The sequence below is a fragment of the Platalea leucorodia genome, assembly GCF_965183815.1.
Source record: "Platalea leucorodia genome assembly, chromosome: 1".
Classification (NCBI taxonomy): Eukaryota; Metazoa; Chordata; class Aves; order Pelecaniformes; family Threskiornithidae; genus Platalea; species Platalea leucorodia.
In genome coordinates this window covers 161014738-161041777 of record NC_138823.1, presented here as the reverse complement: position 1 = coordinate 161041777, position 27040 = coordinate 161014738, and the positions used below count along the sequence as shown (strand labels likewise).

The following is a 27040-nucleotide window of genomic DNA, read 5'->3' as shown; positions in this document are numbered from 1 at the left end:
ATCTGGCCTAGAAATGGCTCTTTTTTTTCCTTTTTTAATTAATAAGCTATAAATTTGCACCCCAAATGACCACTGTGGACCCTCCTGTCTCTTTAGGCTGTGAGAGATAAAACCACTGGGTCACCTACATCATCCCTTGCCCGGACAGGCTGTCCTTTGAAAATCTTCTTGCCTGCTTGGTCTGTTTTGAGCCCAAAAGCCGAGTACTAGAGAGGCACTCCAGGGCCTGTTTGTACAGTTTACCCAATAATTAGTTCTTCGAGACGTTAATTCATGGGCAGACACTTCCTTTGAGAAATTATTCCACAGCTGAAAGTCCTCCCACAGCTGGACGAGGCAGGCTGAGCACACGGGCCTGGAAATTCTACAGTCCATCAGCCAGAGCTCGGGAGGAGCAGTGCCAAGGGGCCTCCGCTGCCGTCCTCTCGCTCTGAGCGCTCGTCTGGACCACGCACAAACGCTCTCGGCTGAGCGCAGTAGTTCCAGAGGGGCAAAGGGGGGCTACAGAGAGCCACAGCAGTGCTTTTGCTGGTGCTGATAACCAGCCATAGCCCTCCCACACAGCTCCGCCGGAGCAGACTGAGAGATGCCATTGCTGATAGACCTCCGCAACAACCTGTTTGCCCAGAAGGACAGATGAGATCTCCCACGGCTCCGTGGGAATGCGTCCCGGACCGCTCCAGCACGAAGAGCCTCCGCATATGCCCCCGGGACACGCGCAAGGGCGTGGCAGAGGGGCTGCAAGTGAAATGTGGCTCTGCTGCTTGGCCACTCGCATCCAGGTCAGGCCAATTGCTTGGAGGACAACATCCCTTTCCTACACCATGGTGTATGGGACACAGCGTAGAGCGCGTGTCCAGTAACTCTTCACCATGAGTAGAAAAATTGGGTCTTTATTGATTGTGAGGAGTCACAAGAGAATTGATACCTCAGGAAAACCAACCTCATCTCGTGCTTCCCCTAAAGCAAAGGTAAGGCCACAGTCAGAAACTGCATTCACGACTTACTGTATGTGAAATGCATGAGTAAGAGTTTGCTGACTAACCCCTAGTTAAAGGAAATAAATTGATTTATTATAGGAGCATGACAAATTGAGGCACCGGTCTTGCAAGTTGGGCTGTGTGAGCAGATTTCTGTGTCCACGTGGCTCTGATAGGGCCCAATAAGGCTGAGAACTGGGTGTTGTAGTTGCCAAACCGGCAACATAGCTGGCTCGATAGCAGAAGTTTGGAAAGTTTGTGTTTGTATTTTTCTGATGCGCCTGAGATTTGGGTGGGAGCCATGGGACCTACGGCACCTAAGCTGAAGCACAAAGACAGACGGCTGCTTTGTCAGCAGGGCAGCCTCCCAGTGTGTGTGCTGGTAAGAAAGCACTGCCTTTTCTGTTTTTAAATGAAAACAAATTGCTTTTAGGACCTTGGATCTGACAAGGGGAGTGTCACTATGTGTCCAACACAAACAAAAAACCGAGCTGAGCCAAGAGCAGCCCAGTGCTTGTCTTCCATTCCCTGGCTGTAACCACAAGAGACTCCTCTTGGCTTGTGTGAGAGTGGGAAGGAATGCAATCACCGAGCAAAAAATGTTCTTTCTACTTGATAGTTTTACGTTACGTAGGCAGCAGTTATGCTTTTCTACTGAGCGTACTTTTCTACTCTATGGAGTCTTAGACTGGCCCGTCCTTTGCAGCAGAGAAAATGAAGCTGAGATAGGAAAAATGCAGCTACTTTTTTTCTGTGACACAGATTATTGTTATTTCGGTTGGTTGTTTTTTTCTGAGTGGAATATTTATACCAAAAAGACCAGTGTGGGGTTAAGCCATCAACATGGTGACTGATGTGTTTGACAGGAAAGGACTACAAGTGACCGGGGCATGAAGAGTACAGAGAAGCAAGTGAAGATGTGTAGGTCATGGATTTTGATCCAGAACAAGGTGGAAGCGAGTGGAAGTCATCACAGTCCGGTAACGGGACGCTGGCCTCTGTGCAGTGAGGCTGTGGGTCTGAATTGCAACGTGAGATGACAGCGACAGTCAGCACAGCCTGCCTTCCTCCTCCACTCATCATCAACTGGGTCGGTGTGTGCATGCGCTTTTCTAGCCCCCACGATTATTTTTTTCATGCCCCGTGTTCTGAGTATTTTGGGAAAGAAGTAGGAAAAAGGAAGCCAGCCATATGTGATGATTGTACGGTCAATGGTAGATTTTGACTTTCCAGTTGGAGGAAAAAGGGACTGCTGCTAGAAATCTGCTTCAGTTACATAGATTCTGGCAGACACAGCTGGAGAAAAGCTTTAGGTACAGATGCAAAGTCCAGTCTGACTTCGTAAAGATGTATGCACACCCTTAACTTTGAAGATATAAATTTTCCCATTGACTTCCCTGGAACTATTCATGCATTAAACATATGCATGAGCCTTTCTAGAAATAGGCAATATAAATGAGACTACCAAAATAGTTAACCAGAAATACTTTCTGTACAATGAAATAGGAAAATTTACAAGGAGTGTGCGCATAGAAGCACTTAAGAATAGATAAAATCTAGGCCACATTGTTCAAGGCCAAGGCATTGTTGCTTATGTACGAGAGGGTGTTTCCAGCTACCCGTAGTGCAGACTAGAGTGCAGTCTGCATTCGTTACGTTAATTAAGCAATTTACTGGCATTTAGCATGTGGTGGATTGGCAGGAGGCAACCTTAACTTGGGTTGTGCAGCTGGGATCCTTTTGTTGTGTTGCCGACCCCGAGTCATGCCAGTAAAGCAGCACGCTCGGTAACGTGGTTCTGGTGGTGGCTTCTATGCAGAGCCGAACGTACAGAATGCCACTAGGGCCTGGCAAAGAGCATTGATAAAGATGAACAAGAGCTACGTTACTTAAGCAGTCCGTTGTGGGCAAGGTATCCAGAGTCCGATGATAAGTAATGAGTTGTCATTCAAGGAGTAGCTTCTCTGGACTAGTAAGACTTCTTCTATTAGTTATTAGCTCTAATTTTATTTTTTTTATATTCACATGGGAAATATTTCCATTTTTATTGTCTGTGTCTGCTTCTTCACATTGTTTTAGGTTTTCTTGAGAGGTTTATTGTTTAGCTTATACTGTCGTCATTAGCATTTAAATCTGTAGGTTGTTCTGGAGTTACCGTGGCCTATGTTTGTGAATGTTTGCTACGCAAACTTCCAGCAAATAAGCAATGCTGGGACTTGAGCTAGTGGTGGGAGATGAACGTGAACCCGGCCTACGGCACTATCGAATCCATTTTGTGGCTGAAGGCCACTAGTGTTTTTCAAGCTGCACTATACTCAAGCCTTTCAGACTTGTGTTTGCTAAATCATCTTAAAGCAGACCTTTAAGCTTTGCTGTTTCGTGGGAGAAGTTTTGGCAAGCTGCATTCTCAACTATCATCTTCTACGTTTCCTTTCATGCATTAAAAATGGATACTTGAACAAGCTACAAGTCTACAAAAAGGCAACTGCTTATTCAGGAGCACTTCAGGCTTTTATACAATTGCATAGGACTGGGGGGGAGTTGATTCTTTGTATCACAGCTACACTCTGACCTCTCTTTTCTTCTGTATTCAAAACCCAATGTCACCCTACCCAGGATTATCAGGACCTGCTTTTGAGTATCAAAGCCAATGAACTAGGGAGGAGACGACCTGTGGGGAAAGAAGGCAAGTCCAAAAGGAGATGAGGCTCCAGCCTTGGCTCCAGTCTCTGCTTGTATTCATTCTGGTTGACAAAAGGCTTCTTTTGGCACGGGGAGATGCGCTGCGCGGAGCTTTGGCACACTTGCAGACAGGGAGGAAATCTGGGGCAGGAGACCACAGTGTAAGAAAATGTACCTTGCGTTCAGTTTGCATTGAACGTGCTGCAGCTCAAGGGTTTCTCCGTTCCCTTTGAATGCTCTGTTTCGTATCGTGATGGCTTTGCAAGATGGAATGCCTTCTGTCCTACCTGTGTGTTGCTCACATTCACAAGAATCCTAGCGGCAGCTGAACGTATGTTTCAGTGTGGGGATGAATTAACATTTTAGTTTTAGTATATCCTACCCCATAATTATACTGAATGGTTTTTGGAAAGAGAGTCTGAAAACCTACCTGGTTCCCAAGAATAATGGGTTTGGCTTCAAATAAATGGCAGGACAACAGTGACACTGAAATGCTCCGGAGGAGAGATTAGCCAGTCACCAGTACTAAATGCTGGGAACTCGGCACATTTTGAACTTTTACACTGGCATTTGGTGATTTCTTATGCTAGCAGAAAGCACTTTCATTTGTGTTACCTTTATTTTCCTAGAAGCTAGACCTTGCTCCCGGAGAAAACAGGTTGTAGGATCAAAAGATCTAGAAAATCAGCCTTGTTGTTCCGTGTCTGCACGTTTCCATCTTCAGGCTCTAACTCAGCCGTGCTGTTTATGTAAAAGTGCAAATTCAGAAGGAAACTCCTGGCTTTCAGACGCTGCAGAATCCTGTTCTCTTTATATCCAGTGTGTACATTTAAATACCTCTCTGTCTGTAGCTCCACCTGCGCCGTCTTTTAGTGCTCCCTCCTACTTCTCCCATTGCCCGTGGTATCTTTGATCAATCCACGGGCGGAACACCACCATCGGGTAATGCCGCAGTCCAAACTGGAGTATGGCTTCAGTCCAGAAAACAAACCCAGAGACTGTGTCCCTTTCTTGCCTTTCGCCTCTCAAATCTCCTGTGGGTAGGATACCACACACACTATATGACTTACCAGAAAAGGAAGTATTGGGAAATTCTGTTTCCTGGAAGAGATATTAGTAGTGGCAATAAAACCCAAACAAACATGAAAAGAAAAGCCTGTTTTGAAATTTCAACACTTTGTTATGCTGCTCTGACTCGCTGACATTCAGTTCATGGCCAATACTGCTAGGGCAGGGTAAAATGTCACCGAAACTGGTAGATACAACCTCTGTCCTTCATTCAGAGCAGCAAAACCACTTGGATTGCTTTACAAAACAAAAGTGACTTCAACACAAAACACAGGCACGGGAGCCCGCCAGAGCAGAGCCACGTGTAGGGCTAAGGAGTGCGATCCATAGGAGAGAAAGGGGTTCACTCGGTGGTTTCTGCACCCCGGGACAGTGGTTAGGAGTCACCGCCACCGCATTCGAGCATTGTGCTGTAGAGAGGAGAGGAGCCTGCTCGCCCCGTGCCAGGAGGAGCGTCCCTCCCAGAGCCCCGCTGGCCCTCCCAGCAGGCGCCGCCGGGTGAAACACTCCTCTGGGCGGTGCTGCTGGTGACCGGTCACTGGGGTGCCTTGGCTGATGCCAGCGTGAGTTGATTTGCAACCAGCAAAGACCTGAGAAACGTCAGGAATTCCCATTTCCACCACTGAGAAAGGCTGATTTGCTACTGCGGTGAACACGGTGCAAATGGGGCGCGTTAGGATTTACCTTCGAGTCCAGGGGGGTCCCACTTAGCCCCTTGCCATGGTGGGAGATGAGACCTTTGCTGAGCATTTAGCAGCCAGCGGTGCCTTCGGGAGGCCGAGCAGCGGCTCACGGGCACTCCCCCACGCAGCGGAGCCCTGCTAGCACCGGCTGCTCCTTTATTTAACCACACCTGTGGGAGCAAAGGAGAAATTCAGGCAGTTGTTGGGATGCTCATGGCATCCCACAGGACACGTCCACAAAACCGACAACTTCTGTGCATCTGCTCTGAGGGACGGGGATGTTTAGGTTTTAATCTTTAGCCAAGGAGTTCGGGCTTAATATGCTCAGAGCGCTTGTGCAGGCCACGTCAGTCAACGGGAAGGGTTGCGTAGTGTCAGCCTGCAAGGTTTGTCGTGGACAGGATTGCAGCAGAATCATGTTTTGAATGCCTCCGTGGGTTTTAAAGACGGTGAGCCCCTTCCTTTAACTGCATGGGCTATTCAAATACCTGGCGCGACTGACTTCTGTAGCTTCGCTGCCTACACAACTGGTCTATATTATTTGCTTAGGTTATTCATAAATTTTATTAATAGCATCATTTTCTTCTGATGGGTGAAAATACAAACACCTGTATAATTTCACAAAACGTGACTTTATTGTCAGAAGAGTGCCGCTGATACCTATGGTAATCGAAGTGCAAAGGGTGGCAGTAGCCTCGCTGCGGAACCACAAAGTTACGGCGTTCAGATAAAGGATGAGGGGAAGTTCAGTCACGGCCTTGTAAGCGAAAGCTCCCCAGCAGGGGCAAGGCTGCTCAGCAGCCCTGGGGACAGGGTGGCCTCCCACCAGCCTCCCGCTTGCCAGAAGGGGTTGAGCTGTGTCCCAGCTCCAGCTGGCAGGAGCTGTGACGGGAGCTGTGAGTGGCAATCTGCTGTTCCCACCAGGACAAGCTCAGAGAGTTCAGAGGAGCAGAACAGCAGTTCTGGTGGTACGGCCTTTCTGGCCAGGTTTTCCTCTTCACAGTGGCCTCTGGCTGCTCCTGCAACCTCCCGACCATTTTAGAGTCTCTTTGCTGTTTCCAGCTAAGCCATTCCTCCCCACTGTGGGCATTTTTCTCCAGGCTCTTGAGTGAAACGAAGCCTTTTGCTGGCCAGCTTTTGATGACCATACAGCTTTCCTTTCTCCCGTGCTTTAGCAAAGCCTTGAGGAGTTGCCCAAATGGCTTCCCCTCTTCTCCACCCCCTCCCCTCTCACTTCCCTACTCAATCCGGGCAGTAGTTAACGCCCGCCTTCTGGATGGTTTGCCTGTGCGAGTTGATAGCCTTGCTGGATGAGAAATTAATAAGCTCTTACTCATTATTCAGCTTTGCCACAGACAATTTTTATATAATACTCCTCACATTTTTATACCCCAGAGCCTCTTCCCACTTGTGCCAGGGCTCTGCCTTGGAGACTCTTTCCCAGCTGCCCTTCCACGTGTTTTGAACCTGGAGTAGAAGAAACCTCCATCATTTCGGGGGTGGTATTAGGTGCCTGAAACAAGCTGGGTTGTTCCTCCGCTGTATTACATTTCACATCAGTGAGGCAGTATGTGATTAAATGCGCAGGGAACCTGCTGAGGTCCACGTCGGAGATGTCATCGTACTGCACTGCTACAGCCAGTGCGTTCATCGGGGGACCCGTCCCTATCCCAGAACCGAAATGGAAGAGGCATGCTGCTTTCTGAGGAAGGCTAAGGGGAACCCAGCAAGCGACATACCGCTGGTATGCACTAGACTGACACCTCCTGATGCTGCGCAGCTGGAATGGTACAACTCTTTTGGCCGATGTCACAGAATCAGAGAGTATCTCCAGTTGGAAGGGTCCCATAAGGATCATCGAGTCCAGCTGCCACTGTGCAAAGCAGCGACAAGGTTCTCCTGGGCTTGTAATGTTGGGGACACCCCAGAGTAATCTTGTACCTAAAAATCCCATTTTATATTCCCTGGGAAGATGGTAATTTTTTTGGTGCTGCTAATGCCATTCTCTAGCAAGTTGTGGGGCTCTCTGGGACTAATCGTATTTGCGCCTTGTGCACTGTGGTGTGCCATGTGGCACCTTGTTTACCTACTTCTGCAGTTGTTCTTTAACAGATCAGAAAAACACTCTGCTATTATTTTGCAAGTTGAAAGCAGCTTCAGAGTTTTTAAAACTGCCTGAGATTTTACTGAGCAGAAATCAACCTGCTTTGACAAGATCTCCACTAACACACTCTGATTTTCTAAGCCCATTCATTGCATGGTCCAAATACGGCACAGATTTGTTACACGACTGTGGGATAATACTTCAAGTTGTGCCCTTCTGTGAAAAAGGATTCCTTGTTGAATGTGGTGAACACAGCACGAGACTGGGGGTCAGCTGGCGGCTCAGGGACGGTACCACTGCGGCGCTGACCGAGTCCAGAGGATGGGTTTGCAGTTGGCGCTCTGGCTGTTCAAAGGCTTTGGACTTGCTATTGCATTTTTGCTCACCAGTGCCATCATATCGGATACACAAAAGGCTGTTAAAGTTGGAAAGCGTGGCTCAAACCTGCCCCAGACGACAAGGCCCAGCACCATCTACCAACACAGACAGTATCGCTACGCCCAGTCAAGGCAGATGCAATGATGTTCGCTGATCTCTGCAGCGCTGATGTTCGTATTGCAGAGGAGGAGGCTGGGCATCCGTGGAGATGTTGGGCTGGAGACAGAACTGTCAGGGATGGAGTTTGAGCAGAGCTTTCGAGATGTGCTGCAGAGACAGTACTGCCCACCGCAGCATGCTCTTCTCTCCCAGCAGTACGCTGAAGTGGGAGAATATGCCTATACCCAGAGCCAAAAATCCCATTCACTTCTTCATAACATGGACACTTGGTAAGGGCGACCTAGAGTCTGTCCCTTCATCTTCCCCGAGCCACCTTTGAGGCCTTGAGATTTACCTGCCACCACCAGGAACCTCACAGCCTTGCTTGGCCTCTTTTTGTAGCAATGGCTTAAAAGTCTTGTCTGTCTTATACTCGGAAACCAAGATTTCTTCTTTCATCTCCCCCCACAGGGCTAGGAGGTCTTTAGCACAGGCCCAGCTAGATGTATGAGAAAGAAGCCTGGCAAATGGTTTAAATTAAAAACTATAGTGGTTGTGCCAACTCCTGCAGTATGAGAGTGCCAAGATCCAGAAGATGGCTGTTCACCAGCATTTGGCAAGGCGGTGACATCTCGTCACTGCTGTCCTCGAGCGCTGAGGCCCACACAGGTACACCGACCAATTGGTTGGAGCAGGATGCAAAGCAGCGTGGGAAAGCAGAGGGAAGACTGCCAGACTTTTCCCAAGGAAAGTCACAGCCCCATTTCTTCAAAATCATCTACTCCAATACGACATTACTCCTGACTGCGAACAGAACGAAGTCTCCAAAGCGATTTCCCAGTTACACCGATGTGTCACGTGGGTTCAGTCTTCTCTGTCCGGGTATCCCAGGCTGCGCTGGTAATAAAGAGCGTACACAAACTCTCAGCAAAGGAGAAAACTATCCACTTCCAGCAAAGCATGGGCCTGACACAGAAAGCTGTGAGAGTGCTTTTGGAGCTAAGTGCCGACTGTTGGGAAGGCGCCTAGAGCTGGAGGGAAAAAAAACATAAAAAGAGGAGTCTGTTTTTACATTTAACTCCTCCTGGGTCCAGAGGAGCGGGGTTTTATATCTTCATTATAAATAAGCTATACAGCACCTACAGAGTGGCATCCATCACCAGTTTCATCCCTGGGTGGGAAGAACCAGGTCAGCTATGGCCAACTTTATATTTGAAAGCATTACCATGCTTGACATGTTAACAGTTCAAGAACCCTTTCGTCGCACTACACGTTATTCACAGCTCAGTGCCGCTCTGCTGTCTTCTTTCAGGCACGGGGGTGGCCAGACCTCTAATTTCAGAGACTGCTGCAGGGCATCAGGGTTTTCTATCCAGAAGATCATGCAGATGCGTTGTACTGACGCTCCTTCCCCTGTCTGAAAGTTTTCTCTGCTGCCAAAAGCTTCCAAGCTTTTCCAGTGTTTCCCCTTCTTTACAAAACGCACAAGCCTTACGCTTAGATTAAGACTGTCTGCAGCTTTTAATGCAGGTGAGTATTCACTGCAGCTTCCTACCCAAGCTCAAGTTCGGTGGCGTGGCACAGCTTTCTCCTGAGGTGGGTATGAAGTTTGGCATAAGGCTTGCTGATCACGAAATGATGTTGCCCATTGCCCCGGTATGATATTTGCATATCAAAAATACATTCGAATAAAGAGGTTCAAGAGACAATTATTACAGCAGCCACAGGAAAGAACTAAAATGTCATGTTCCTCTCTAAAAATACAACTGCAGGTATCTTTCCACGTGAGAACCTTTTTCTTCTGCCACTTCCAAACTCTACGGAAAATCAAGTGGCTGGCATCAGTTATGTAAGAAAAAGGAAACTTGAATTTTATGTGTAAGTAGAAAATTAAACCAAGCAAACTGTTATTTGTATTTTATTTGCTCTATCAAAAAAGTCTGGGAATACAAAAAACTTTTTACCAAGTATAAAAATGACATTTTCTTTCCAGGTGTCCATAGAAATACCAAATTATTTAAAAAGAAATAGAAAACCTGCAAAATACCTTAATTTGGTTTTGCTAAAAAGCTCTCTCATTATAAAAAGGATGGGGAAAAAAGGCTGAACTAGCTTCTCTTTATTTCAAGCTTGCTGCTTTAATTTGGTGTTGCATATGAAGCAACAAACAAAAATTTTAACAAATGTAAAAAGTTCCTACGCCTACAAAAGCCTCAATAATACAACACTGAGCTGAAGAACAGTGACACTGGCAGGAAAGGATTTTCATTTCTAAGAAATACCTGGATAAATGAGTTTAGGAATACCTGCATTCTATCCTCATACGTAACGATATGCGGGGGCACTTCTCTTTGCAGGGCCGATTTCCAGCGGCATAGACCTGCTCACCCAAAACGCGCTTCCTCCCCGGGAGACTGAGCTGCAGCAGCACAGGTCGCTCCGGGTTAGACAGGGGGCTGGAGACCGGGCGGTAACTTCGGTCTAGCTGCAAGAGGAGACTTTGGATTTAATATTATATGCTAAACATAATGCTACATTTAATATACTATTCCTGGCTCATGAGGAGAAACTGCATCCGCCACTAACTACAGTTTCTACGTAGTTTTAATGGAGAAAACTCTCCATTAAAAAAAAAAAAGGTAAAAACCATTTTTAACACCCACCGTTAATTAAGGTACAAACAAAATTGCTGCTGCCCAGGTTCTTTATCACTGCATCTTTCTTAGACTTGTATCCTAAAGGTTCATTTTTCCAAATGGCGTAACTTTGGCAGAGGATGAGGTCAATGCACTCCCAGACTGCATACTGCCTATCCCTCCTGCAGACTGAGGGATACGCAGGCGCTCAGCATCTCTGAAAGCTCGGCTTCCTCTACATCTAAAACAAATGTGCAGAGGATGAATATTACAATTACCAGAGAACTAAAAAAAATCTGTCTGCATTCAAAGCAAATATAAAACTGGGAAATTTCAAAATTTCCTGAGGTGCTCTTTTTGATCAATTAGAACTTTGGCTTCATTTCAATTTAGGCATTTATTTTACAGTACAATGCAAAATATAAACTACACTGTGAATCATATAAAAGCTTTTTTTTCCATACAGGAATGCTAGAACATTTCCATTGTTTTTTCTCAAACACATTTTTTAGCAAGTATGATTTTATGAAGCAGTTAATCTTCAGCGGAGCTGTATTCTCTGACAGAAAAGGGGATTGCCTTTTTTTTTGTAGTAGAAATTATGTAGTCCTATAATTTTCACACTTTTAAGTTCTGTAGCTCTACTTGAATCTTCCCAGTTTTTTACAAAAAAATGCAAGTATGTCCTTTGTCATAATTCCCAGTGGAAGTGTCTACTCATGTTAAACCATCTAACTTGGGCCCAGTCTAGGCTGAATGGTTAAGTTGTATGTTTTTCATGTACTTGGGTACTTATGCAAGTTCTGAAATAAAATAAACATTGGTGTTGATGGAAGAGAAAGCACAAATGAAATGACAGTCTAAAATCATCACCTGTGTGGAGATGTTGAAAAGGCAAATTTTGCTCGTGTCTCACAGTAAAAGAACTGACGGCGTGAAGAAGAGATCAGATGGTAGGTTTAAAATGAGAGGGGGGAAAAAAAAGGAAGTTTTCCCACAGAAAGAATAATTAAACTGAACTCATTGTGAAAAGACACGGTGGAACCCAAGAAGGTAAGTAAGTTGAAAATGGGTTGGATGAATTCATGGAGGACAGGTCTGATCAGTGGCCATCAAACACTGGCCTGGCCGCAGGCTCTGGTCAGGAGCTCCCCAAGCCCCAGGCTGCAGGAGGCCGTGCCGGCGACAGCTGATTACTCTCACGTTCCTCCCCAGAGCTTTGGTACTGGCTGCTGTTAGAGGGAGGACACTCACCGTCTTTGCAAAAATCCAGCCAAATCGCAGAGATGCCAAATTTTATAAACAGTATAGATACACACTCCTAGCTCTATATACAGAAGTCTGGGAACCCACGCCGAACTCGAACCAGCTGGGAATCCACATATACGTTCAGCTTGAAAAAGCTGGCTTCAGAAGTCAGGAAATTAAAAGGTAAGTGTCTCACAACAGAGTTTTTTAGACATCTTCCTCAAAAAGATACTGTGCTAGATGCTTCTTAATATGCATTTTTGTTAATAATCTGTTCAATCTAAACTATAAAACGTGCTGTGCAACATGACTGAACGAATATTGCTGTGAGAAATATTTTCCCCTTGTTCGAGTAATTTAAATTTGTAAGCTAATGTAAGTTTTTGTATTAAATAATGTACTGTGTGCAATTTTCTTTCTTGTAAAGCACTTTGAAGCTTTCAAAGGGCACTCTAGGTTAATAAATAATACGGTATTCTTTGCCAGAACTGTAGGGCATTTCCCATAAGTTCTGAATCTTCTTTGCCAAAATTGCAACATGTTGCATGCCAAATCCTGCACATAAATGTTCAACATGCGGCAAATACGTATTGGTAAAGACCAGAGGCATGGCATTCCTGGATTTCTTAGAACGAGTGGGGGAAGGGAAAGAAGTGGGAGGGCAGAGAAAAAAAAAATATGTCTGTGCATACATCTTAAAAAAACAAAAACAAACAAAAAAAACCCCCAAACCCCAACCCCCCACACCCAAAACAACCCAAAACCCACACCTCCTTATTTTCCAAGACTAAACTCTTTCCCGCATGCAGCACAGGGTACCCAGAGCCGGGTCTTTAGTTTTCCTTCAGTTATGGAAATCAGGCCTCCATTTCTGCAATAGCTGTAGATTCCTCAAACCCAGATGTTTGTAAGGGTCAAAACACCTGCGATCCTTGCTTCTCCAAGCACGTGCTAACGTACACAGAGAGGCTGTGAGCTTGGAGAAGGATGGTCAGGATTACCACTACGTAACAGGCTGTGAAAATGAATCCTTTTCTTCAGGCAAAGTCGTGAATGCGTTTCATATGCCCTAGGCTACTGGGAATAAACCAAGACCAGTATTTAGGAAGAGCAAACGCTCGCCTTTCTGCAGTCTCCCCCACGGACAACTGGGCTCCTGTTTCTGTAGCTTGGAAGAGGAGGAGCGGAAAGCAGTAAGACCCAGAACTGAAGTGCATTTGGCCGCGTACCACATCGGTTAGATTACTGAAGGATACTAGGAGTTTAAAATGACTTTGGTTATAATTTTCTTGATTTAATCTCTTTATGCATTAAGCACAAACAAGTAATTTCAGCATTCCTCACTAGTTTGGACAGAACGTCTACAGTAATACAAAAATTTTACCATTTCCTGCCCTTCACTAAATTTTAAGAAAATGGTGACAAAAATTCTTAATCATCCAGCAACAACCAACTAGTTTGAAAGGTACTAAAACCGACTTAAACCTGATCAGGCCTTAAGCACCAGGATTTGCTACACGCTTAAAAAACAAACTGAGGTTAAAACTGAACTCCACATTCTGCAACACTAAATGAACGTTTTACTACATGGTTTCTTTTAAGGTGGCAAGAAATGACTGTAAAACCTTTGCTGTTGCCAGAATTACATTGCTTGGAGAAAAATATCCTGTGTGTTACCATTTGTTGCCATGATTTACAAAGATAAGGTCTATAATCGGTATCAGTTTCATGTTGAAGTTTTAAAGGAAAAAAGCTTTCTGCAGAGTTTGCAGATTTCTGCATGAGCGTCTGTGTTGTTGCGAAGAGGGCTAAGTGATGCTCTCTCACGAGCTTTTCAAGAAAGTTAGCACATTTCTTCAGATTCATCTCCTGCAAGTTAAGACTCTCCCCTCCATTGCTTCGGTCTATCCAATAAAAAGCTGATATGCTATCTAAAATCAGAAGGCAGAGCGAGGGGTGACTGCAAAACAGGTTTTCTAAAGAGTAAAGAGTGAGGAGTAACTGAGTGCTACTATTGCAGTTCACAAGAAAAAGCCTTCCCAGGCATTGCTTTATCATCTCTTCCGTCCTTTGTGCCAATCTGTGCTCAAGAACGGTAACCAGACGAAGCATGTCAAAATGGTAGTCTGTATCAATGAACATGACTTCCACTTCCAGTCCTCCTCCCGACTTTGGAATGATGCAGCGGGCTATTAGGTGATAAAGCATTTCTGTTTTTCCTGTTCCTTCCGGACCATGGAATTCAATGACGTCTCCTGTTCAAAAACAAACCAGCAAGCTGTCAGGTAAGAGAATTCATAGCTCAGTTTTCAGTTCAGTTTACTGAACCAATATTCACTATTCCACTAACTGGAAAATGCATTTTCTGAAGTTTGATATTCATAAAATTGTTTCAATCCTGATTAGCATCTGCCAAGAGAAATTCTAATTTTCAAGAATGCCTTCTGAAGCAAAGACAATCAACTGGGAACAAAGGTTGAAAACTCCCCTGCCAACAGCATCTAGGACACCGACATCAATAAAAGGTTGGCAACTGGATTTCATCTATCATTACAGGTAGATGAAGGCTGGAAAGGAAGCTGCTACACAAATGCGGCTAAGAAACCATCTAGTTACACTATGTGCACAAAATTAAGAAATAAAAAAGTAGAGGACAAGCCGCACAAAAAAAGAAAGTTGACACACTAGAGGTCCAAATCATGTTGGCACATCTACTTCTACAGCACAGACTGTCCTTCAGCATTTCACGTCTGCTGTATGCTTGTTCAATAGCTGCGCACATCACAAGTTACCAACAGGAATCTGTGACCGGTACAGAGAACACCAGTGTATTTATTTAGCACTTATATTCTTCCATCGTGATCATAATACGAAACTGCTTCTTTTGACAAGGGGGACTCTCAGATTCCTTCAACTCCAGGCAACGACTCTGTCTGAAGCAAAGGATCTCTGTTCATAAATGGACTCGGCCTAACTGCCTGATCCATGTGGGTCAATAAACACATAGCACATGAATTTAAAATGTTAATTAAAAAAAGCATTACACTTTACTAGGAAACCAGTTCTTTTGTTGGATGTGAATGCAAGATACTCTAAAGTCTTTTCCAAAGTCATCTGATGTCAGAGCAAGACTCTAAAAAAAAGTTAATTTATTAGTTACTCTTTATAAATTTCTAATTTAGGAAACTGGATCATTCATTTATGACATTTTGGATTTTAGGCAGAAGGGTAAAGACGTGCAGTAAGGAGAATCACACAGCTGTAATTGCAGGAAGGTGAGAGATTTCTATGGCCTTGGCAAGTGCAAATGGCATAACAGCTTTTCATAGGGGGGATGCAAGAGTAGAGAATTAATTGCAACTTTACTTAAACATGTTTGTGCCTGCCTGAGTTAACAGGGGTTTTCAAGTCATTAGTCAACTTCCAGAGGATCTCCTGTTCACAAGTGCGTCTAATGTCGAGATGCAGCATGGGATGGGGGGCGGAAGGCGGTGGGGAAGAAACTAAGCTCTTACTTTACCCACTGCAAGCACTGAAAGCAATTTACACCTGATATGACAATTCTATCCATTTCAGTGACACTCAGACTGTCTGCCTCTCCATAATGAAATTCCCTGCTGCTCCACAACTGCAATTCCGTTCTTATGAATTTCTGATACTTTGAAATTTATTAAAAAGCTTGATTGCCTCCCAAACCCTTATGCATCTGTTCTGAATGGCTCTCCCCACTTTTGAGATGAAAGACAACTACACTTCCTATGACACAAATCTTCATTTTCTCTTCCCGTTCAGAGGCCGCAATGTCCAGCTCTGCCGCTTGCAGCCAGCAGCTGCTCTGCTGTCGCACAGACCGTGCCAGTGACATAGCCGCACGCTGTTAGGATAAGGTACCAGCTTGGAAGAACTCCTTCTAAACGTGCCGGTAGGTCACTCCCTCATTTTTCAAGTCTATTGAAATATTTTAGAATAATTGTGTAAGGCACCACTTGTTAAGGAATAAAGCGTATCTTCTGTCTGCCACTGGCTTCGGCACAAGACTGCTGCCACCCTGACTGCCATCTCTGAATCCAGACCGCTAGCTGAATTGGGCCAGTATGCAGTACAGATTGCTTCACCTGCCTCTACAGCAAAATATGACTTGTTTAAGAAAAAACAGCAACCCTGTCTGGCCACTCAGAAGCAGCAGTGGGCAAATCTGAGTTACTGCTTGGTAATGATTCAAAAAAATTGAAATAAATGCTTGACTTTATCCATTTGAAGACATTTTATCAGGACGTCTGTGTATTACCTCCTATAAAACTTTACATGAGGGAGCTGTAACGCACAGAATAATGTTGGATGAGCTTTTATTGGCAGAACTAACAAATTTATTTAAGCAAAAATTCTAAGCTGAATGAAGAAAAAAAAAAATCATTCTTAGGAGTTTTTGTGGTGGTGGTTTATAAATTTCAACAGCCAGACAGCTAAGCAGCCTTCAAAGCTTTTTCAGTATTGCCGAACAAGATACACACCTGGGTTGTAGTTCGACCCAAACACTTAAGTTACTCTGAAAGGAGTAGCAGTTTGGACTGTGAGATAACCTCAAGAGAGCTGGGGATTTCTGTGCCTTCATGATTATCAAAGAGGCTGCCCACAAGAAGAACGGGTGCAAAACGGAAGCCATTTATAGCAACATCTATAAATGCAGGGTTTTATTAAATTAGCAACCAGGCTGTTACAGTAAGATAAGAGGGCAAATTCATCCTTCTGGATCAGAGCGGACAAACCATGACACAGCAGAGGAGGAAGCGTGGCCAGCAATGTTTTCAAGAAGCCTTCGACACCCTCACAACAGGTCATGGAAGAAACACAGTGATCAGTACTAGTATCATCCATTAATGTCAAAATACTTCGAAAGGAGGATTAGTAAAGAGATACTGTTATGGGATGGAAACAGTCTGAGAGGCAGAGCAGGGACAGACACTTCAATGTGGAAGAAAGTTAACGGGAAATTTTCCTGTTAGAATTGGTGTTGTCCAATGTTAAAAAAAGCAGTAGATGACACTTGCATTAGCTTGGCAAAACGTGTAGAAGACAAACTAATGGAGTTAATAAAGACTTAAGACTGTGAAGATTTAACAGATCAAGATGGATGAGCAGAATGACTTCACATGAAATTCAGCACTGACAAATTCAAGCAGCATGTTTTAAGGAGTAACCCAACACATTGTTTGGCTCGCGATAGCTTGCACTGGCCCACTACGGTCAGACTAGAGAGCACAATAGTCCACTGCTATGCAACGGCATACGGGATAAACTAAGAGATGTTGCATAAACTTATTTATGTAACACTAATACATGTTTAACTGAAACATTGTGCTCAGTCCTGGTCATCGATTCAGTGTTACCTTTTGAATGAGAAAAGCCTTAAGTTTTGTCCGTAATCGTTACCCTAGCAAATGTTGCTTAAACTATTTTCTGACGCTGCAGTTACAAACAGGCTATAGGAATACTCAGCAAAGCTCTGCAGGTTTCACGTCATCAGATACCTTGAGGTTACTGGACCAGTAATTTACAATACTGTGCAGAAGCCATCACTAATATTTGTACCATTTATAAGTGAAGTAGAAAAGCCTAATATTTATTCCAGGTTAATGCTGGGTGTCATGCTATTGCTGAACATCAGAGCTTTACACTGACACCCACACCTTCATACCAGTGGCACAGGAGAAATAGGACTAGCAATACTGGAAGATTATTTAAAGCTCGTGTCACTTTTGCTCCATTCCAGACGACCTTAAATAGCATGTAATTAATATGCTTATGTGTTCTTAAATATGCAAGTCCATCATAATTAGAAGCAGTGACTAGAATATCACAGCAGTGCCTATATTAGCTGTTCCTATTTTATAGTACTCTGACAGACGTGTTATGAACACTTAACTATGATGTTACCTTTGGATGGTTTAATGAAATTTCATATATATGTTTGTTTGTTTCAAATACCATCAGGAAAAAGAGTAATTTAGGTCTTTGCATCGCTTTAATCATAGCATTTTAGATTAAGAGCCGTTCAGTACGGACTTCATGCGCAATGTATTACAGTATTCCACAGTGACCTACTAAAAGTCAAGTTCATGACAAATGGAGAGGTAGGTCTTCAACCGGGATTTAAGACTGAATAATGAGAACGCACATCAAAATAACACATGGACTTACATAAATACTGCGGTATTAAAAGACAAAGCAAAAATGTAATAAAAGGTGAAGTCCATTTATGTATAAAAAGCTAAAGATCTGTGCTAATATGTTAAGCAACTTCACTAATGTCAGCCAAAAAGCATGACCAATACAGATAATAATTGATGCCATTTGTTAGAAGCAGAAGAAAAATGGAATTGCTTCAGAAGCTGAGTGACCGTGTTGGCACAGAGAAACCAGTGACGAATTTAGGTTTCCAGCCATCTCAGAACTGAGGTTCTGGAACAGTCTTTGCACAGATACGAACAACCTAACATAGCTTTAAGATCCAAGATGATAATTTGATGAATGGAATTATGTAGTGCTGTGGACTGTGACGGCAAGGGCAATTACTGAGCCCCAGAAAGGCTTCTTATAGTCTGTTCTACCAGAACACAGCCAGTTCAGTCTCAAACATTTGTTTCTTTTGTGTAAAGTTCATTAAAAAAATAGACTGAAAGATCAGCATTTTCTATTACTGCATTTTTTCATACTAAAAATACCTCATCTTTTAAAAAATCGTTAAGACTTCAGGAGCCTTGTGAAGGAAGTATACACCAATTTCACTACTGGTTCTTGATTCTTCTTGTGGGTAACAAAGCAGTTCAGAATTGAGAGTACTTAAATAATCTTCTCTGCTCCATTTGCACTGGCTTACCAGTATTCCTCTGCCCTTTATCTTTGTTGTATCATATTTGAAGCTTTCAGGGGCAGGAATCATATATTGCTAAACCCCTAATATATTCTCAAGTGCTGCAAAATATAACACAAAGAGTCTCACAGTGACTGCATTTGTAGACTAAGCATCATCTCTCATCCAATTATCTTGATTCTTTTTATTGCTTTTTCTGCTATTTCTTCTGAACCTTCTATAATTTGTGGGAATTCGAATTGCAGACAAGTATGTCGATAACCGCTGCAGCCACGTACTTTTCACGTCAAATCCATTCATTCATACATACATTCAACAACTGTAGTACCTCGCAGCGTGATCCTTACAGTTTGCCATTCATACTCCTTTTTTACGCTACATTTCTAGTTTTGCGTAATCCGAGTTGTCTCTTCCATTGTGATATCCATGAAATTTCACACAATCTGGAAAACCAGTCTGGCTTCCTGAATAATCAAGGAATTACTAAGTGTGCAAATTTCTGTTTAGCTCAGTAATTTCTTTCATTAAAACATCTAATCTTGACCTTAAAAGCTCTTGCTAGAACAATCTACCTTAAACTTGTTGTACCGGCGTCACTGGGAGGTAGCCCAATTTCTCCAGTTTGAAATTCTCATTTATTCACTGAAGGTCTGTATAAGCCATTTTGATCCTAACATCATCCACGAACTCATTCAGCTTCTTAGTTCATAATGGAATTGTTTCCAAAGTTCCATCTAAGTATAATCAGGATTTTTCAGGCCAAGACTGAATGGCTTGATGATTTGGCTTTATTGAAAAATACTGTTTGCTCATGCCCTTTTTCCTAACTGATCCCGACCACTCCACGTCACTGAACTCTTTGCTATTTATTGAACCTCGTGTTCTTTGCAAATTCCTGCAATTATAACTTTGTGGTGGTTTTTTAGACCACTGATTAAAAAAAAGGTTAAATGACAGAATCTAGAACAAAGGTCTGTAAAACTACTAGGAACAGACCAACATGCTTTGTATTTACTCACCTACACCTGTGTTTTGATACTCATTATAAAGTCCATTTAATAATGTTTGGAATGGTGACTTTGCATTATTTAATTTTATCTAGTTTGCATAAAACTACATCAACAATTAAAATTCTGAATCCAGGGAAAAAAGATCTACTTGTATGCTTACTTTGTCATATTGCTCTGAGAATACTTTTACAGCAACACTTTTCCATAAATGGGATAAAGATACATTTTTACCATGAACAGGAGATCCTTCCTCGGCGAACAGATGAGGTTCAAGATCCTTCAGAGAACTTCTGCCCTCAAGTCGTGCAAGTAGCTTTTAAAGAAAAGACAGAAGAGACATGCTGTTAACTCAAAATAATGGACCTTGGGAATCAAATTTAAAGGATTCTGAGAAATGGGAGTTTTCCATGACAGCCCTATCAAAAGATTAGTTTGATTTTAAAAATGTTTTCATAAAGACATATGGAAACCTATAGTCTGGACTACAGCAACAGAAGGTTCCATCCTTACAAACAATTAGCAGACAGATTCAATGACAATAAGGAGCGGATACACATTAGGGGAAATAAAGCTTAAAACAAAAAAAGAAAAAGCTGCAAAGGTAAGCTAGCAAGAGGGATTGCCTCTGGTGTACAGCAGTGCTGCCATTTGACAGAACAAAGGGGAAGAGGATCATTTGTAATCATCATCACCTCCACAACAACCTACTGGTTAAGAGGTGAGACATTACCCATCATTAGTCTCCTGAGTCAGTCTCTCCGCACATTTATAAGTGAAACCATGTATGTTTCATCGGAAAAGTTATACAAGACTCTTCTGGACTACAATCCCATTATATCATAGTTACTTGTTCAAACATAGTATGGATTAAGAATGATCAAAAGTAATTAGCCACCAGTGGCTCTGCAAGAACCTTTCTAAAGCAAGCTTGAATTTGTAAAGCAAGTTCCTCCAAAGCCCCTTGTAAAGCAAGTTCATTGTAAAACAAATTAGTCCAAAGTTCATGGACAATTTCTTAAATTGACAGGTATTTGCATAGCAAGCAGACAGGTATTCACACAACTTGTGTTATTTATAGTTCTGGCATACATTCGTAAACCAAGAATGAACATTTCACCCAGTGGCAGAGCTGTTATTCCTTACGTGTATTAACACACACGGGAAAGGACAGGATCAGGATGCTCAGAGCACTGCCAGAGCACGTACCCTGGTGCCAAATATTCCATTCTCCAGGACACCCAGCTGTCACTTAAAGATTTAAACAAAAGAAATCCCGTTAAGTTTTATCCCATCCTCCTTAAAGCCAGTCACCAAACGAGCAGCGAGCACACACCTTTAAACACAGGCTGCCTTATCTCTCTTTCCTCCCTGCCACATCGATGAGCAATGTTTGCTCTGAATTGTCTTAAAAGTTGTTTAAACAGCAGTGTGCGCCTGTTTGCCTTTAATAGTAGAATAAAACTCCATTAAGTGGCCCTGAATTTACTTCAAATGGTCACGATGGGAATCTCAAGTGTGACATTTTCATTGACGTTTTAACATTCCCTTCCATTAACAAAATGTCAACGTGTTTGCCTTTGTTTGCCTGTTCACACGTATTCAGGAGAGTTTTCTGACACGTCCACTGAAGGGCCATAAAAACACTTGACTCGACCTTGCTCTGGATCCGCGGACCCTCCCATTACGTTTCACACATTTGTGCAGCGCAGGAAGCACTCACGTGGTGAACTCTTGAATATTTTGGGAACCAGTAGGGTTCTGTGACCCGGACAAAGCAAAAATCCAGATGGACATACGTGCACAAGAATACAGGAACGTATCTCGGGGCACATAAACCAGGAGCTTGCAACCACCAAGAGGGCCACCGCAGACCCTAGACGTGCAGCCCTGCTGCGCAAGCGGCCGCCTTGCCGTGGCCCTGGCCCCCGGCGAGGAGAGGCTGCAGCCGCCGCGGAGAAGGACCGGGAATCGCTCACCCCCTCATCCGGCTGTAGAAGTTGAGAGAAACAGGAAAACCGCTGCCTGCTGCTGCTTTCTGATGCTCTTCATTTCTCAGCAAAGGAAGCAATGCTCCAGCACTCAGCGATCACGGGGGCTCGATTATGGGCGCTGCTGGGGCTGGGAGTCACAACTATTGCTGGTCTAAACACATTTCTGCAGCCACCCGTTCCCAAATTTATTTGTACATTAATGAATACATCCTCTGCAGTTTATTTCTTCTGGAAACAATGAGCCCCTGTCTCTTCTTAGACTATCACCACTTTAAGCTTACTGCTAGGGCTTTGGAAATACACGGTAGATTGATGGCTATCGTTTAAGTAGGAATCTGAGGTTATTTAAATGACAAGTTTATATATTCATTTTAAATAACTACAGGTGCTTACTCTGAGCACTGCTCATGTAGGTAATTTATGATAATTCACTGATGATAGCACACCTGTGTTTTTATCAAACTTGTATTTACTTCCGAGTTCTGAAGCAGAATCTCCAAAGGCACTTGCCTCATTAGTGTCACGCTGGGAGCAACGGGGTTCCTGGCAGAAACAGCCAACAATTTGCCTTCACATCTAACAAAGGTTTGTCCACGCTACAGCAGATGTGACGGAAGCAACGCTGAGATGAGACAGTAGACAGGCATCCCTCACCTCTGCCGACGTTAAAGATGGGGACAACGTGGGTTTTTCCAAACTGGCAAAAGCCACCCTGGCTCTGTTCCGGGGAAGGCATTTCCATTTTGCCTTCTCACATTTTCTTCTGTAAAATGAGGAGGGGGAGGGAATTCTACAGCATTTAAAGGGTGATCTGGATGGTGGATATCAGGCCTCCCAAGCTTCGTCATGGACAGCATCCAGAACGCAGCAGCAGAGCACCACTGAAGAGAGCCTTTGAGTGGGAAGAGCTTGGGAAAAAACCCACCAAAACGATTTCAAGTCACATATTAGAGACTTCAGATTCTATAATTTAACTGTAGATGCTCGTTTCTTCCTTCGTAATGCTCTTTTTATCTTCTTTTACACAAAAAACCCACCTTTTAGCAACCTGCTAGTGGTAGTCTTCACTCTTAGGTGTTCTTCGAAAGTGTAATTATACCAGCAAGAAACTGCACATATGTGCAGTTACATGTAGAAAACGAGCAAGTTAGGCAACAGTTGGATTAAATTTCATTAATGACAAGGTGATGGGACTCAAATATTTCAACTCTTTCATAATTTATCAATTTCATCTTTTAAATAAAGAAATATGCATATAGACAGTCCCACTGAGTAATACATTGTATGCTATACATTGTATGTATATTGGTTTCAACAAAGCTATACATAAATGTAGGCACACACGTAGGTCTTGTCAGGAATGAGATATTACTTCATTAAAATGTAAAAGAAATTTAAATTAAATACTCCAGCTCTGTTAGAGGCTGTGAGCTAACCTACAGGCTATTTACAAATACAAACCTATCTCGAGTACAAGACAAAATTTCATTTTCAACCACTATAACCACTCTGACTGAGCTTTTGTAAGCTTCGGGCACGAAGACATATGCAAGCAATTTATCATTTATTTTACTGTGATATACCAAAGGTGTTTTGCAAGAAGTTCTAATTTGTTCTATTAATTATATTCAATAATAAGAGTACAAGACTGCAGTCTCAGTATAACCCTCCCTAAAATCTGATCTTACGCATGAGGCTATTTGAGGAAGTATTGTTTTAAATTAAGTATTTTCTGTTTCAGGGGCTTTTACCATTTTTTCTGGACAACGTACTTACACGTTAACCTTTCTTAACCCATCGCTTATCAATTCCTCCCCCGTTCAGGTTCGGTTATCCCTTCCACCACAGGCAGTTGCTGCCACGTGCGTTCCCTCTCGGCACCGCTCCCATGGGCGCACAAATGAACGTACCCACCTGGACACGGAGCACGGCGCACGGCCCTGATCTGTGTGTGTTTGCCCACAGCGGACAGCTGTTGCTATTTCCTTTAAGTGTCAAAAGGGCTTCAGAACTCAAGTCCCAGTGAAAAAAGATGGAGCTTTAACGGGAAATAAATAGTATCACACGTTTCTATGCTTTTATGTGCACTACTCAGCATATTCTGATACAGCAACATGCAAATCTCCAAGTAATTAAGTTGCTGATTGCAAGCAGAAGTCACTGACAGATAAACCATCTAGCAGAGAAAAAAAAACAAACAAACAACAAAACCCCCAAACTCAAACCCCTTTTATCCGAAGAACAGAAAAGCAATTCCACCTTCCGTACCGTTTATTTAAACCAAACCTTCCTCGCAGCTCTTCCCTACCGCATCCACTCCAACGTTTGGGAGGGAGAGCGCGAAGAAAACATTTACAAAGGAATTACTGAAACACCTGAATAAAGACCTCCCCCCGCGCTGCCAGGAAGCGCCATGGCGGGCGTTCAACCCGAGCCCCAGGGCGGCAGCCGGGGACACAGCGGCAGGACAGAGACCCCCGCTGCCCTCGTCCCGGCTGGAGCCGCCCGCCGAAACCCCGCCAGCAACACCGAAGCGTTTCGCGGGCCACGGAGGACCCCGGGGCGCCTGCGGCCGCCCCTCAGCCTGCGGCGCGCAGCCGGCGGCGGCCTCACAGGGGAGGCGGCGGCAGGCGGAAGGACGGCGGAGGCGGGAGGGCGCGGCTCCCTCCCTCCTTCCCTCGCAAACCGCTTCCCTCGGGAGGCTCCGCGGCGGCCGGGCGCTCCCCCTTCCCCGGGCTGCGGCCTGGCCTCACCCTCCCCGCCCGCCGCGGCTGAGGGGAGCCCGGGGAGGGGGCGAGGGCAGCGCCTCACCTGAGTGCCCGACTCCGCCCTCCGGAGCGCGTCAGCCATGGCGCGGCTGGGGGAGGCGCCGCGGCGGCTCCCGCTCCCGGCCGGCAGCCGTTGCTGGGCCGGCGGCTCTGCGCATGCGTGGCTCGGCCCCCCGGGGAGGGCGGGGTGGAGCCCCCGTGCGTCTCGGTCGCGGGTTCGAGTCCCGCCGGCCCAGCGCCGCTTAGGATTCCCGAGGGACCGGTCACTGCAGGTTAGGCGGGTGTTTATTTATTTCTAAAGTCTGTCTTTTTATAGGTTGGTGGTTTTTTGCCGCTCCTGATGAAATGGGGGCAGGTGGCTGGCTTGACGTGACTCAAGGGATGCTCATCTGTGACACTGGGGTTGACGTGACTCAAGGGATGCTCATCCGTGCAACCGCGATTAAACTCTTGACGCCTGCAAAATTACTCTTTGCAAAAGCCAGCTATCAATTACGGCTTAGATTAAAAGCGGTCTAGAATATCTTACATACATGCATTGAATGAACCGGGCTCGTGTGGCGCGCGATGCTCCGGGGCAGGAGCCGCCCGCCCGCCGAGTCCTCGTGCAGCCCACGGCCGGCAGCAGGACCTGCTCCTCCCGGGGACCACGGCCCATCCACTGCGGTTGTGCAACCTGCGGCGGCGAGAGAGACGAGCACCGGAGAACGTGGAGAACCTGTTTGTGTTTTCCATAGGCTAAATGCAAAAACAGTAGGATAAGAATAGCAACTCCCCGTATCTGCATATCAAAGAGCAGTAATGAGGTCATCCCTTTGCGTTTAGCGAGGTTATTGGCGATACTGCACGTCCTTACAGTTAGTAGGAGAAACTGGTGGTGGAGTTCTTTGTTTCTTCAAAGAAATAATTATTGGTCTATATAAAAAGAGTTTCTTCTAGCTTGGTCCTGAATATGCCACAAATCAGAAAAATCTAACCCCAGATGCAAGGCGGTGGCTTTGTTTACTCTTTTAACCCTCTTTCAGCCCAAAATACGCTGCTCCCTGTGTTCAGAACACCCTGTTGTTACCACCTGACTCAAACTTGAGGTTTTAGATGGATGCCACCTGCCTCCACAAGGTCAGTCAGGTTCAACCCAACTCAAACCAGTACTTTTAGTGTCAGGTTCTAATACTGCTCACTAAAGCACAGAAAGGGGATGCTCCCTTTGGACAGCTCTGGCAGCCTTTCTTCTCCTCTGTGTATGGATACACATGCAAAATTATCAAGAGCATGGAAGGTGGTTAGTTCTCCAGTCAGACAGACCTGGATGGCTGGGGGGGGACAAATGGCACAAAAATGCAACTACAAAACTATTGCTTTCATTTTATTGAAGGAAGTTTCTGCCTCACATTTTGGAGGAAGCCAACATCAGGGACTGACAACCTTAAGAGCTGCGTGTCTGACTGTTGTTATAGTACCTTAGGGGTCTGGGCCATGTTCCCTGGAAGAGTTCAAAAGACTTGTTAATTAGAAGTGATTGCCCTTGAAGCTGACTGATGATTGAACCTAACCCAAGAGTAGAGCGCGACTCGCTGTGACTTATGACAAAGACACTACTCACTGCATGAACCACAGGATTTTGTTGTTTGTTTTAATTATAGGCTCTTCGTTGCTGTTCTCCTCTAATTAAAACCACTGCACTAATTTTAAAAAAGGGATTGCTACTTGAATTCGGAGACATAAAATATACAGCACACATAAATGCCAGCCGACTGAAGCCCACTCCTACCTCATCACTTACCACTGTCTGTATCCCAGTAGGGTCCTATGGGAGCTCTTCTACTGCATGGGTGAACACAGTCTTGGTATTACAATCTAATGCAAGATGAAATATCACAGTTCAATGGAGATCAAGCAACAAAGATTCAAGAGAGAGAGGGTAAAAACATTGAATTCACCTGAGCAGTGAAAAAAAAGGATATTTAATTGCTTGACATATTTAGTAGGTAACAGAGATGTCTAAATCAAATACACTGGTTGCCTTGACAGGCAGATTGCCGTAACCACCTCTCCTATGCTTCCTTCGCATTCAATTGTTCCATACAGTGTGGCTGGCATTATGAAGATAGAAAATTGATACTTACTTTGACAGCCCTCTGCCTGAATAAAGACTCACATTGTGCTTTTTTCATTTATTTGTCAGTACTATCATTTCTCTTCTTTGCAGATCAAAAGCTAGATTTTGGCAGTGATGCACACTTCAAACTTTAACCCTAAACCAGCCTTATATAGATCTTGGTCTATCTAAACCCCTGCCCTCTGCACTTCAGCAGTCAGCATCGCAGTCTTTCATATTGCTCTGCAGTGTTTCTGAGCGATAGTGCGTGATCCAAGAGTACAGGATCCTACCCGCTCCTTATTCCTTCCTAAACAGCAAAAACCTCCTTAATGCAGAATCCTCCTTAATGCAGTATAGCTATAAGTAGCTCATAGTATCCAGGGACTCTGTGCCCCAGCACTCCTGTTTCTACAGGCAGAAA

General features: G+C 44.3%; 1 protein-coding gene across 2 annotated transcripts; it reads right to left on the bottom strand.

Moving 5' to 3' along the window:
- Nucleotides 1-6580: 6580 nt before the first annotated feature.
- Nucleotides 6581-24652, bottom strand: XRCC2 (X-ray repair cross complementing 2). 2 transcript variants are annotated; one of them, XM_082316910.1, is made up of 4 exons: nucleotides 24562-24652; nucleotides 19991-20072; nucleotides 12649-14133; nucleotides 6581-10871 (listed from the first exon to the last, which is right to left on the bottom strand). In XM_082316910.1, the coding sequence occupies exons 1-3, from the start codon at nucleotides 24598-24600 to the stop codon at nucleotides 13418-13420; spliced, it is 837 nt and encodes a 278-aa protein (XP_082173036.1). In that variant the 5' UTR covers nucleotides 24601-24652; the 3' UTR covers nucleotides 6581-10871; nucleotides 12649-13417. The 2 variants fall into 2 exon arrangements, with proteins under 2 accessions (XP_082173036.1, XP_082173037.1); XM_082316911.1 differs by lacking the exon at nucleotides 24562-24652 and adding an exon at nucleotides 21556-21638.
- Nucleotides 24653-27040: the final 2388 nt, after the last annotated feature.